This window comes from Choloepus didactylus, chromosome X (assembly GCF_015220235.1).
Source record: "Choloepus didactylus isolate mChoDid1 chromosome X, mChoDid1.pri, whole genome shotgun sequence".
In the NCBI taxonomy this organism is placed as follows: domain Eukaryota; kingdom Metazoa; phylum Chordata; class Mammalia; order Pilosa; family Megalonychidae; genus Choloepus; species Choloepus didactylus.
Window position 1 is genome coordinate 60,044,536 of NC_051334.1, and position 13,746 is coordinate 60,058,281.

Consider the following 13,746-nt stretch of genomic DNA (forward strand, 5'->3'; position numbering starts at 1 on the left):
GAATTTCAATCTAATTAATACTGATAGGTCTGCCCACACAAGATTACATCAAAGATAATGGCATTTGGGGGACATAATGCATTCAAACTGGCACAGCCTTCCTATCCATGAACATGGAATATTTTTCCATCTTTTAAGGTCCCCTTCTATTTCTTTTAGTAGAGTTATGTAGTTTTCTTTGTATAGGTCTTTTACATCTTTGGTTAAGTTTATTCCTAGGTACTTGATTTTTTTAGTTGCTATTGAAAATGGTATCTTTTTCTTGAGTGTCTCTTCAATGTGTTCATTTCTAGCATATAGAAACATTACTGACTTATGTTCATTAATCTTGTATCCCACTACTTTGCTAAATTTGTTTATTAGCTCTAGTAGCTGTATCATTGATTTCTCAGGGTTTTCCAGATATAAGATCATATCATCTGCAAACAATGACAGTTTTACTTCTTCCTTTCCAATTTGGATGCCTTTTATTTCTTTGTCTTGTCGAATTGCCCTGGCTAGCACTTCCAGCACAATGTTGAATAACAGTGGTGATAGCGGGCATCCTTGTCTTGTTCCTGATCTTAGACGGAAGGCTTTCAGTCTCTCACCATTGAGTCCTATGCTGGCTGTGAATTTTTCATATATGCTCTTTATCATATTGAGGAAGTTTCCTTCAATTCCTACCTTTTGAAGTGTTTTTATCAAAAAGGTATGTTGGATTTTGTTGAGTAATTTTTCAGCATCTATTGAGAAGATCATTTGATTTTTCCCTTTTTATTTGTTAATGTGTTGTAATACATTGATTTTCTTATGTTGAACCATCCTTGCATGCCTGCAATGTACCTCACTTGGTCATGGTGTATGATTTTTTTAATGTGTCTTTGGATTTGATTTAAAGTATTTTGTTGAGGATTTTTGCATCTATATTCATTAGGGAGATTGGCCAGTAATTTTCCTTTTTTGTAGCATCTTTGCCTGGTTTTGGTATTAGATTGATGTTTGCTTCATAAAATGAGTTAGGTAGTGTTCCATTTTCTTCAATATTTTGAAAGAGTTTAAGTAAGATTGGTGTTATTTCTTTTTGGAAAGTTTGATAGAATTCCCCTGTGATGCCATCTCGCCCCAGGCATTTATTTGTGGGAAGCTTTTTGATGACTGATTGGATCTCTTTGCTTGTCATTGGTTGTTTGAGGTCTTCTATTTCTTCTCTGGTCAGTCTAGGTTGTTCATATGTTTCCAGGAAATTGTCCATTTCCTCTACATTATCCAGTTTGTTGGCATACAGTTGTTCATAGTATACTCTTATAATTTTTTTAATTTCTTCGTGATCTGCAGGAATGTCACCTTTCTCATTCATTATTTTGTTTATTTGGGTCTTCTCTGTTTTTGATTTTGTCAGTCTAGCTAGCAGCTTGTCAATCTTGTTGATCTTTTTAAAGTACCAACTTTTGGTGTTATTTATCCTCTCTATTTTTTTTCTCTATGTCATTTATTTCTGCTTTAGTCCTTGTCATTTCTTTTCTTGTACTTGGTTTAGGATTGGTTTGCTGTTCCTTTTCTAGCTTCTTCAGTTGATCCATTAGTTCTTTGATTTTGGCTCTTTTTTCCTTTTTAATACATGCATTTAGTGCTATAAATTTCCCTCCCTGTACTGCTTTTGCTGCATCCCATAGGTTTTGGTATGTTGCGTTCTCATTTTCATTCGTCTCTATATATTTAGCAATTTCTCTTGCTATTTCTTCTTTAACCCACTGATTGTTTAGGAGTGTGTTGTTTAACCTCCAGGTATTTGTGAATTTTCTAAGTCTCTGATGGTTATTGACTTCTAATTGTATTCCATTGTGGTCCGAGAATGTGCTTTGAATAATTTAAATTTTTTTAAATTTATTAAGGCTTGTTTTATGTCCCAGCATATGATCTATTCTGCAGAAAGTTCTGTGTGCACTAGAGAAGAATGTGTATCCGGGTGATTTGGGGTGTAATGTTCTATATATGTCTGTTAAATCCAATTCATTTATCAGATAGTTTAGGTTTTTAATTTCCCTATTGGTCTTTCTGGTTGATCTATCTATAGGAGAGAGTGTTGTGTTGAAGTCTCCCACAATTTTTGTGGAAACATCAATTGCTTCCTTTAGTTTTGCCAGTGTTTGTCTCATGTATTTTGTGGCACCTTGATTGGGTGCATAAACATTTATGATTGTTATTTCTTCTTGTTGAATTGCCCCTTTTATTAGTATGTAGTGGCCTTCTTTGTCTCTCATAACATCCTTGCATTTACAGTCTATTTTATCTTTGATTAATATTGCTATACCTGCTTTCTTTTGGCTGTGACTCACATGAAATATTTTTTTCCATCCTTTCACTTTCAATTTCTTTGTGTCCCTGTGTCTAAGATGAGTCTCTTGTATGCAACATATTCATGATTCATTTTTTTAATCCATTATGTGAATGTATATCTTTGAATTGGGGAGTTAAACCATTTACATACAACATTATAACCTTGAAGGCATTTCTTGAATCAGCCATCTTATCCTTTGGTTTATGTTTGTCATATATATTTTTCCCCTCTCTCTATTAATATCCTTTAATGTACACATACTGAATCTCTTTAGTACTTGATCTTTCTCCATGTGTCTCCCTCCTTTCTTTGTTTTTCTGTAGGGCTCCCTTTAGTATCTGCAGTAGGGAAGGTCTCTTGGTAGCATATTCTGTCAGCGTTTGTTTGTCTGTGAAAAATTTAAGCTCTCCCTCAAATTTGAAGGATATCTTTGTTGGATAAAGTATTCTTGGTTGGAAATTTTTCCCTCTCAGAATTTTAAATATGTCATGCCACTGCCTTCTTGCCTCCATGGTGGCTGCTGAGTAGTCACTACTTAGTCTTAAGCTGTTTCCTTTGTATGTGGTGAATTGCTTTTCTCTTGCTGCTCTCAGAACTTGGTCCTTCTCTTCCATATTTGACAGTGTGATCAGAATATGTCTCAGAGTGGGTTTATTTGGGTTTATTCTATTTTGAGTTCACTGGCCATTTATGATTTGTGTATTTATGGTGTTTAAAGATTTGGGAAGTTTTTCCCCACAATTTCTTTGAATACTCTTCCTAGACTTTTACTCTTCTATTCCCCTTCTGGAACACCAATGAGTCTTATATTTGGACGTTTTATATTATCTATCATATCCCTGAGGTCCATTTTGGTTTTTTCAATTTTTTCCCCATTCTTTTTTTTGTTCTTTCATTTTCCATTCATTCATCTTCCAGGTCACTGATTTGTTGTTCAACTTCCTCTGGTCTTGTACTATGAGTATCCAGAATCTTTTTAATTTGGTCAGCAGTTTCTTTAGTTTCCATAAGATCATCTATTTTTTATTTAGTCTTGCAATGTCTTCTTTATGCTCTTCTAGGGTCTTCTTGATGTACTTTATATCCTGTGTCATGCTCTTTTTCTTGTCCTTTATTTCCTGTGCCATGGTCTCATCGTTCATCTTTAGTTCTTTGATTAATTGCTCCAGGTACTGTGTCTCCTCTGATCTTTTGGTTTGGGTGCTTGGGCTTGAGTTATCCATATTGTCTGTTTTTTTCATATGCTTTAAAATTTTCTGTTGTTTTTGACCTCCTGGCATTTTCTTAACTTGATAGGGTTCTTTTAGGATTTGTAGACTGATTCAAATACTTATCTCTAATTTGTCAGATCTACAGGTTCATGGAGTACACTTTCTCTAAGCAGCAGGTGTCATCCACAAGCCACCTGTTCCCCTCAAGCCAGTTCACCCCCACTTTGTCTTTGTGGTGAGTGGGGGAGTGAGTCTTGTGGGGTCCAATTGGTGTACCAAGCTTATGTGTGTTGTTGGTGTTGCCTGCCCTGTATATTTGGTGTGTGTCTGGGCAGTCAGGGAGTGGGGCGGCTCTAACAATCAAATCTCTCTGGTGTTCCTGGAAATTTAAAGCTGCTGCAATAGTCTAAACCTTCAGTTCTGTCCTGCCACTGTTTGTCTCTGCCTCTGACCCACAAGTCCTTGGTATTGGCATATGGCCCCTGAGACTTGTGAGTTGGTCTATCTTCCAGGCCGTGCACACCCAGCTCCTCTGTTGAGGGATGACTGTGCTATGTCACAGATGAGTGCCATCCCCCCAGGGCAGTTCTGGGCTGCAGAGCTGTGTAGGGAGGCTCCCAGTCTGCTGAAAAGATGGCTGAATTGTGTGTGTTGATTCACACTGCTCTGCCTTCCCAAGTCTGGGACAACTAGCTGAGGGTCCAGGGAAGGCTAATATCCATGCCCAATTTTGTTGTGTGTGCATGTTATTGGTAGCACTTCCATCACACTGGGTTGTCTGAGGCAGCTCTAGGCTATGGGGCCGGTGAAAGGGATGACTGTTCCCTGTCCACCAGGATGATGGCTGTGAGAGGATGCCCCCATTTTCTTGGGAAGTTCTGGTGTTTAGTGAATTTTCTCAGCCAATGGACTTACTACTTTTTGTCTCAGAGCTCTCTTAGTTCTGCTCTTGTCTTGACCTGCCCAAATTGCAAATCTTTGTGGCTTTTTGCATCAGGCTTCTTAGAGTAATTATTTTAGAAAAAGAGAAAAAGATAAAAAAAAAAAAAAAGGCCCTCCTTGCAGATCTAATGGGTTATTGAAATGCTAAGAGACAAAGCAATTAGGACCATTAAGGAAAGGTCCAGGAGGCAGAGAAACCAGTTTTTCTTCTGGATTTGCATACTAGTCTGACACTATCTGAGCTCTGTCCTTCCCCTATCTATGTTCCCCTGAACTCCAAAATAGCTCTGCTTTTATTTTTGTGTTTTTTTCTTGCTGTTTTTGCTATCCCTAGCTCCTCTCCACTGGGCTGGCTGCTCCCAGATTCTCCGGTGTCTGGTCTTAGTCTATCTATGATCAGAGTTTGGATCAGTAAAATGAGTTTCCAATAAGGGCTGCAACTGCAGTTGTCCCTCCTCGTTCCTACTGCTGATGGCCCCTCCTCCCATGGGACTGAGCCTGGCAGGGAGGGGCACGGGACCCCTGGCCATGAAAACTTACAGATTTTGCTGATCTCAGCAGTTTCACATGTTCATGAGTGTTGTATGAAGCATGCCCAATGTCAAATTGCTCTGTGGTGTCTGGTCCACGCAGTATCTGGCTTTCTACCTACTTCCCTGGAGGAGTAACTAAAACATACACCTTACCACTGCGCCATCTTGCCCCACCTCTGTATTACTTTTAAATGAACTAAAGGTCATTTTAAGAGAAACTTTCTCTCCTTGTTAACAATTGGGCCAAGGGCATTAGCTACAGAAGGGTATTCCTCTGATAAGTACAGAACAATATTAGAACAGCAATGGAGAGGTTACATAGATAATTGTGGTTCTTCAAATATCAGAAACTTCCATATCATAGCAGCAGAAGAGTGGAAAGAATTCCACCTCCCACAGGCTCATTCCAAAAACTTCCTGTTGGCATTCACACCAAACAAGTCTCCCCATACTTCTGGCATCATCTGCTGGGCTATGAGATCCAGCCAGCTTTCTAGGGTATTAGAAACCTTTTTTTTACAATCTCCACGGTAGATCTCAGTGCCACCAGCTATATCCTCAGGAGGCAGGTAGGCCTCCTCATCAATTTGGACATTGTTCTAGTTTGCTAATAGTGCTGGAATGCAAAACAGCAGAAATAGATCAGCTTTTATAAAGAGGGTTTATTTGGTTACACAGTTATAGTCTTAAGGCCATAAAATGTCCAAGGTCATCAATTGGGTACCTTCACTGGAGGATGGCCAATGGTGTACGGAGAACCTCTTTTAGCTGGGAAGGCACATGGTGGCATCTGCTCTGGAGTTCTGGTTTCAAAGTGGCTTTCTCCCAGGGCATTCCCCCTAGACTTCAGCTCCTCAAAAATGTCACTCTTAGTTGCTGTTGAGGTGTTTGTCCTCTCTTAGCTTCTCTGGAACAAAAATCTGCTTTCAAAGGCCATTTCCAAAATGTCTCTGTAAGCTGAAGCTCCTCTCTCAGCTTCTGTGCATTCTTCAAAGTGTCCCTCTGGGCTGTAGCAAGCTTGCTCCTTTTGTCTGAGCTTATATAGTGCTCCAGTAATTTAATTCAGACCCACTCTGAATGGGTGGGGCAACACCTCCATTGAAATTATCCAACCAAAGGTCTTGTCCACAGTTGATTGAATCACATCTCCATGGAAACACCCAAAGGATTCCAAAATCTAATCAACACTAATATGTCTGATCTTTTTTGGTTTCAATTTTGTACATAGGGATCACTTTTTGCACTGCCACCTTTACCAGAGGGAAATCCTGTTTCCTGCAGTGAGTAATCATTTGGGGTTCCAGCAACTGGTACAAACCCTGGAGGACCAGTCCATCCAGCAGCACTTGGTACCTGGTTGTATCTTTTCCCACCTTGCTGAGTCTCTGCTTTGCTTCATTTAGTAGGTTTTTTATAAGATCGTCTTTAGCTCTGTGGACTTTGAACCTTGCTTGATTTATAAAATTGGACATCTGAATCATTGGTGTTCAATGTGCTTTTCTTTCTTCTTGTAGTATTCCATAATCTTCAGACTTTGGGTTTGCACAAGAGAACCTTTCTCAATGTTAAACTCTTCTTCTGCCTTTTCATCTGTTTCTTCTGCTTTCTCATTAGCTGAAATCCATCATGTGTTTAATTTGCTTTTGCATGTCGGCATCACTGAGGACCATGGCAAAAGTGATACCATCCAAGTGGGCAAAGCCTCAAGATTAGATTTAAATAGGACAGTGGGAGGAATGGAAGAAGAAACCCCCATGCAGTGCTTGGCTTCTTTTGCTTTTCCCCATTTGTTTTGTGTTGATAATTTCTTACTGTGTTTTATGGTCCTTTTATATATTAGCCCTTTGCCATACATACACACTCATTTTCTTTTTTGGCTTTTCACTTAGTTTATATGCAGAAATTTAAACTTGCATATAGTCAAATTTACTAATCTTAATTAAATGTTCTGGGTGTTGTGTCTTGCTTAGAAAGGCTTTATTCATCACATATGGCTTTTAAAATATTTTATGCATTCATAGTCTCATTTTTATTTTTAGATCTTGATCCATTTTGGTGTGAGGAGTTAGTTATGGGTTAAACTTTAGTTATTTTTTCCCCCCTCAGGGGGCTACCTGGTTCCATCATAGCTTAGTGACTAATTCATTTTTACCCTCTTTGAAATACTATCCTCATCATATATCAAATTTCGATATGCATTTTATTTGATTGGGTTTCTCAATTCTTCATTGATCTACTCAAGAATAAGTATGAAACACTTCTATTTTATTGGAGTTTTAAAATTCATTTCCACATTTGATAGTCCTCCCTCATCTTTTAGAAATTTCTTGGCTGTTCACACACTTATTTTTCCAAATGAGTTTTAGAATGCTCTCACCTAATAAGAGCAATTCCATTAGAGTTTTCATTGAGACTACATTTCATTTACAGATTATCATGGGGAGGACTTATATCTTTAAAGAATTGAGTCTCCTTACCCAAGAACAAGGTATGCCTTTCTATTTATTTAAGTTTTGTTTTATATTCTATAATTTGCTTTTATGGGTCGTGCTTATTTATTTTTAGCTTCATTCATGGGTTATTCTATTTATTGCATTGGTAATGTGAATGAGATGTCTCTTTTCATAGTATTTTCTACTTAGATATAGATCTTGATTTATGTATATTAATTTTTTAACTAGCTGTAATCAATTCCTTTGGACATTAATTTGATAATAAACCTTGCGGACCTTCCTAGTGTACAACAATAAGATTGTGTCATATGAACATAGAAGAACACTTATCTTTATTTTCAGCTTTTGGCTCAATCAGTATTAATACCAAATTATGAATATATATTTAAAAAACTAGTAACATTCTCTAACTGCTTGTTAAATTGTACTTTGAATGTTATCACTTTCTGTATATATGTTATATTTCACAACTAAAAATGTAAAAAATATACCCTGGTGGTAAATGGGAATTCCTACTGGTTTAAGCTCACTCCAAATTATTATTTGGTCTGCCAAGAGTCCATTCCTCCCACTGTTACTCAAGTAGAATCAATATTCAAGCTGTATTAAGGTATAAGTCCACATAACTAACATTAAATGACTATAATTATCTGTCTGTATTCAGCTCACAAAGATTTATTAACATTCTATTCCTACCCACAGAGTCCAAGTCCAAAAAAAATAAATGGGACCTCTAGACTCCTTACAGCAGTAGTGGTAGGGTTATGAGATTTGGCAATAATGGTTAATAAGCTAAAAATATATTATGAAGAATATGAGCCTGAGAAGCCCAGAATTATCAATGAAGAAACCCTCATTTTAATTAAAAAATTAATAGCAATAGCTTTATTGATTTATCAGATTATAGAACAGTATGTGATTTTTTTAAATCCACAAATGCAGAAAGTAAATATAAAAAAATTAAAATTACTTGACAAACAGAATTAATATTAAGTGTTTGGTTAGGTTATTAGTCATTGACTTCCATGCTTGACTCTGACAGAAAACCAACTCTACTTAATTTAAAAGTGAAAAAGGAGATTTACTGAATGGTGTAACCAAACTATAGATAGGATAAAGGAGGAGCTAGCCTCAGGGAAGACTGGTTGTTATAATCTCTTTCTGTGTATATATGTGTCTGTCTCTCTGTCTTTCTCTCTGTGTTGCTCTTTTTGTTTTTTCTACATTAGCAGTTATCAAACTTTTTGGTCTTAGGGCACTTAACTCTTAAAAATTGTTGAGGACCCTAAAGAGTTTTGTTTTTGTTGCTTATATTATTACTATTTACTGTATTATAAATTAAATCCAAGAATATTTTAAAACAAAAGAATATCCAAGGAGAAACTATTAAAAAGTCACAATTAAGCAGAAAAATAAGAAGGAACAAAGGGAACAAAGAAAAGGTGGGACAGAAAACAAATAACAGGAGGTAGATTTAACTGTAACCATATCAATAATAAAGTTGTATAAACACCCCAATTGAAAGTTAATGACTATCAGACTGGGTAAGAAACAAGAATCAACTCTATGCTGCCTAACTGAAACCCACTTTATAAATATAAAGAGAGAAATAGATTAAATATAACAGGAAGGAAAAGGGTATATTGTGCTAACACAAATCAAAAGAAAGCTGGGAAGACTATATTAATGTAAGAAAAATTATATTTCAGAGCAAATAATATCAGGGATGAAAAGGGTAATTCCATAATGAAAAGATTGTCAGTTCATAAAGGGAATATAAAAATATTTGTGTTATTAATGACAGTTTCATAATACATGAAGCAAAAACAGAAAGTTGAAAGGAGAAATGGACAAAGTATAGTGATTTCAACACCCTTTTCTCAATAATTGAAAGAATAGAAGGAAAAAAATATATATATAGAAGACTATAAAAAGAGTATCAAACAATTTGACCTAACTTATATCTTCCCTAGTGAATTATACCAAAACTTTATGGTAGGAATAATGCCAATTCTACACAAAATCTTCCAGAAGACAGAAAAAGAGGGAACTCTTTCCAATTCATTCTCTGAGTCCCTAATACTAAACCAGACAGAGGCATTATAAGAAAAGAAAACTACAGACCGTTATCACTCAACAAAACTTACCAAATAAAATTTAAGAACATATTAATGGATAATATATCATGACTGTTTGAGTTTGCTAGGCTGCCAAAACAGATACCATAAAATGGGTTGGATTTTAACAATGGGAATTTATTAGCTTACAAGCTTCCAGTTTTGGGGCTGTGAAAATGTCCAAATCAAGTCAACGTCAAGGTGATGCTTTCTTCCTGAAGACTAGCTGCCAGCAATCCTGGGCTCCTCTGTCACATGGCAAGGCACATGGTGGCATCTGCTCATCTCCTCCCCTCTCTTTTATGTTTCTTACTTTCAGCTTCTTGCTTCTGTGGCTTTCTCTGTCTTTGTCTGAACTTCATTCTATTATAAATGACTCCAACTGGAAGATTATGACCCACCCTGGGTCTTCAAAAAAAAAAAGGAATTGTCACAGTTTTTCTTAGCTGTCCTATACAGAAGAAGAAATAGAGTTTTTCCTCACAAAAAATATGGAAGTAAATGTAAAGTTTTCAGTGCACTCTGTTGACATAAAGGTGTTGGTCATTTGAAAAAAAAATAAAAGACCCACCCTGGGCCATGCCTTAACTGAAGTAACCTTTTCAAAAGATCCTACTTACAATGGGTCCATACCCACAGGAGTGGATTACCTTTAAGAACATGAATTTTCTGGTATACATATAATTTCAAGCCACCAAACTCCACCCTCTGGACTCTGAAAGACATGTTCTTTCTATTTGCAAAATACACTCATTCCATCACAATGTCCCAAAGCTTTAAGAAATTTCAGTAACTATACTAAGTACAAAGTCTCATCAAAATCACTTGTAGGTGTGGTCTGTCCTGGGGCGCAGTACCCCTTTGGCTGTGGACCTGTGAACCTTAGAAAATAAGCTATCTACTTCCAATATTCAATGGACTGACAGTCATAGGATAAACATCCCCATCCCCATAGGGAGAAATTGGAAAGAAAACAGGGGTCATGGGTCCCAAATAATTCTGATATGCAGGGCATACTCCATTAGATTTCAAGGTTTGAGAGTCATCTTTGGAACTGTGTTTTGTCTTCTGGGCCTGAAGGAACAGCAGCTCCACCTTTTGCAGGTGCATGTGCAGCAGCCATGCTCTCTCCAAACATTAGGGTGAAGGCTCCAACATTTTCAAGCATTTGGGTGATGACCAGTCTCTAGGCTCCACCCTTGTCAATCATTGAGGTAGCATGCAAATGCTCTGCAGTCTCCCAGGCATCTGAGAATAGTGGGGTGGTAACACTTTTTCTGAACAATGGGGCAGAAGGCCCACCCAGTCCACAGCATACTCAACCTTTCCACATTCATGGGTGAGTCTGCCCTCTTAGCTGGAGAAGACATCTTCAGTTCAGACCTCAGCTTCCATGGTTCTGCTTTTGAAGTCATTTTTTCCTTCAATCTGTTCCTTTTCTGTCCATTTTAGTCCAGGCTGGCAGTGGTTCCATTCATACAGATCTTGCAAAAAACTTGTCAGTTTGGCATGTAGTACACAGGAGTCCAAACCATTAGACAAAATAGCTTTCCACGAATCCTTTCTGGATAACTATAATCCTGACTTGCACTGAAATGGCTGACTGGTTCCAGGTTCAGTTAAACCCTCACATGGAGCACTATTCTCTGGGGACTTCCTTTCCAGAAGCTCAGAATTTCTTATTTCTTTGTGCCCAGGTGTTCAGTTCTCAGCTTATCCCTTTCCTCTTACATTTTGCTATAAACTATTAACAACCAGATTGGAAAGGAAGAAATATAACAGATGAATGATCATCTCTGTAGAAAATTATACAAACAAGTGCTATAAGGAGTTTAGAAAGCTCACATGATACAAATTTCAATTGCATTCCTCTAAAGCACCAATGAACAATATGGAATTTAAATTTTAAAAATCCAAACCACTTATAGTAGTAACAAAAATGTGACATGATTAGGGATAAATTTGACCAAAAATATGCAAGATCTGTAGGTGGAAAATGAAAAGACATCACTGAGAAAGGTTTAGACCTAAATAAATGAGGAAATATACAGTGCTCAAGGACTGGAACACTTGATATCGTGGAGGTGGCATTTCTCCCCAGATTCATCAGTATATTCAAACAATCCTAATTGAAATATCAGCAGGGTTTTGAGTAGAAATAGAAAAGCCAATTCTAAAATTTTTACGGAAATGCGAGGAACTTAGAATAGCCAAAAGAATTTTGAAAAGGAGGTGTGACACTGGGAGGTTTACACTATCTTATGTCAAGAATTACTACAAAACTGCAGTAGTAAAGACAGTGTGGTTTTGGTGTAAATATATATATCTCAAATGAAAAAAATAGAGAGCCCAGAAATAGAACAACACATATATGGTCAATTGATTTGCCACAAATATGCCAAAGTAGTTCAAAAGGCTAAAAGATACTCCCTTCAGCAAACGGTGATAACAGTTGGATTGCTATATGCAAAAAAAAAAAAAAAAAAAGAACCTCATCCTTTACCTTACCTTCTACCATATAGAAAATCAACTCCAAATAGATTTTAGACCTAAATAGAAGAAATAAAATGATAAAACTTCTAGAGGGAACATTGGAGAAAAGTCATATTGACATTGGTTTTGGCAAAAATTTCTTAAATGGGAGAAAAAAACATGAAGTAAATAACTTGGACTTCATCAAAATTTGAAGTTTGTTCCTCAAAATACACTGTTAAGAAAATGAAAATACAATTCACAGACTGGGAGAAAATATTTGTAAAGCCCTTATTTGACAAAAGACTTGTATGTAGAATATATGAAAAAGTTTTACAACTCAGGAACAAGAGGGAAAATGATCTAATAGAAAATGTGCAAAAGGTTTGAGCAGACGTTTCTCGAAGTAGCATATACAGATGGCAAATGAGCCCATGAAAAGTTGTTCAACATCTTTAGTCATTAAGGAATTGTAAATTAAAACCACAATGAGATACAACTACACACCTATCAGAATGGCCAACATTACAAAGGTTTATCATACCAAGTATTTGCAAGGACATGGAGGAACTAGAACTCTCATCCACTGCTAGTAGGAAAGTAAAATGGTACAGCCACTTAAGAAAACTGTTTGGCAGTTCTAAAAATCTTACTATATGACCTAGCAATAGCATGTCCAGGTAATTACTCAAGAACAATGAAAGCATACAAAGTCTTGTATGTGAAAATTTATAGCAGCTTTATTTGTGATAGCCAAAACCTGTAAACAACCCAAATGTCCATGGAAAAGTAATTTGTGGAATAACCATACAGTGAAATATTACTAATGGCACAAATTGTTGATACCATGCAGCAAAAGTGATGAATCTCAGATTGATTACACTGTGTGAAAGAAAGCAGGCAAATAGAGTAAATACTGTATGATTTCATTTATATAAAATTCTAGAAAATGTAAGGTGATGTATAGTGAGAGAACACAGATGAGTGTTTGCCTCTGGATGAGGCTAGAGTGAGCGATGATAACAAAGGGGCATGAGGAAACTTTGGGGGACAGTGAATATGTTCCTTATATTGATTGTGATGATTTAAAAACTCATTTAACTGTACATTTGAAATATGTGCAGCTTATTATGTCAATTAAGCTTCAGTAAACCTGTTTAGTAAAAAGAACATACAAACACATTATATTAGTTGTCAGGGAAATGACATCATTGCTTATCACATAGCCTCTGGATAACTCCGCTATATATCTTGAAAGAATGAGATTAAAAAGGACAATAACATACTTGAATTATTTTGAAAATACTTTTGACCTCATGGACCCACTGAGAGGTTCTTGGGGACCCTCACAAGTCCCTGAAAAACACTTTGAGAATCATTGCTCTACATGCTGACTTTATTCTTTTAGGATCATTCTCACAAAAGCTAAAATTATGCCCACAGACAGGGGAAGAACCAGGTTTTGTGGGTCCTGAAGCTCATACAGTTTAGGGGATGCTTTCTAAGAAAAAGAGTACAAAGATATCTAAAGTTTTCAAATTTTACAAAAATATTATCATGTGAACACATTTCCAAGACCCTTCCAAGGCCTTGGAAGGGGTTGTACAAATGAAGAGAACTGAGATCAAACTTAAATAGCTTCATAGTAAGTTCACTTTAGTCATTAGCAAGTCTAGGTTTTCTCTTTTAAAGCAAAGA

The 13,746-nt window shown here is 36.6% G+C and overlaps 1 protein-coding gene and 1 pseudogene across 6 annotated transcripts in view; one reads left to right on the plus strand and one right to left on the minus strand.

Annotated features, from left to right (window-relative positions):
* The window catches only part of KLF8 (Kruppel like factor 8), a 575,849-nt gene that overhangs the window by 124,237 nt on the left and 437,866 nt on the right, over positions 1–13,746 (plus strand). For 3 of the 6 annotated variants that reach the window (XM_037821335.1, XM_037821331.1, XM_037821336.1), the window contains exon 1: positions 6,097–7,494. The exons of 1 other annotated variant lie outside the window; for it this stretch is intronic. Coding sequence is in view for 2 of the 5 variants with exons in the window: in XM_037821331.1 (XP_037677259.1) it covers positions 7,362–7,494 (133 nt within the window). In the remaining 3 variants the exon portion in view is untranslated. Of the gene's footprint in view, positions 1–6,096; positions 7,495–13,746 lie in introns of those variants that run through there. 2 more of the 6 variants (XM_037821332.1, XM_037821337.1) reach the window with 1 other exon arrangement.
* On the minus strand, positions 5,408–6,676 carry LOC119522732 (annotated as a pseudogene).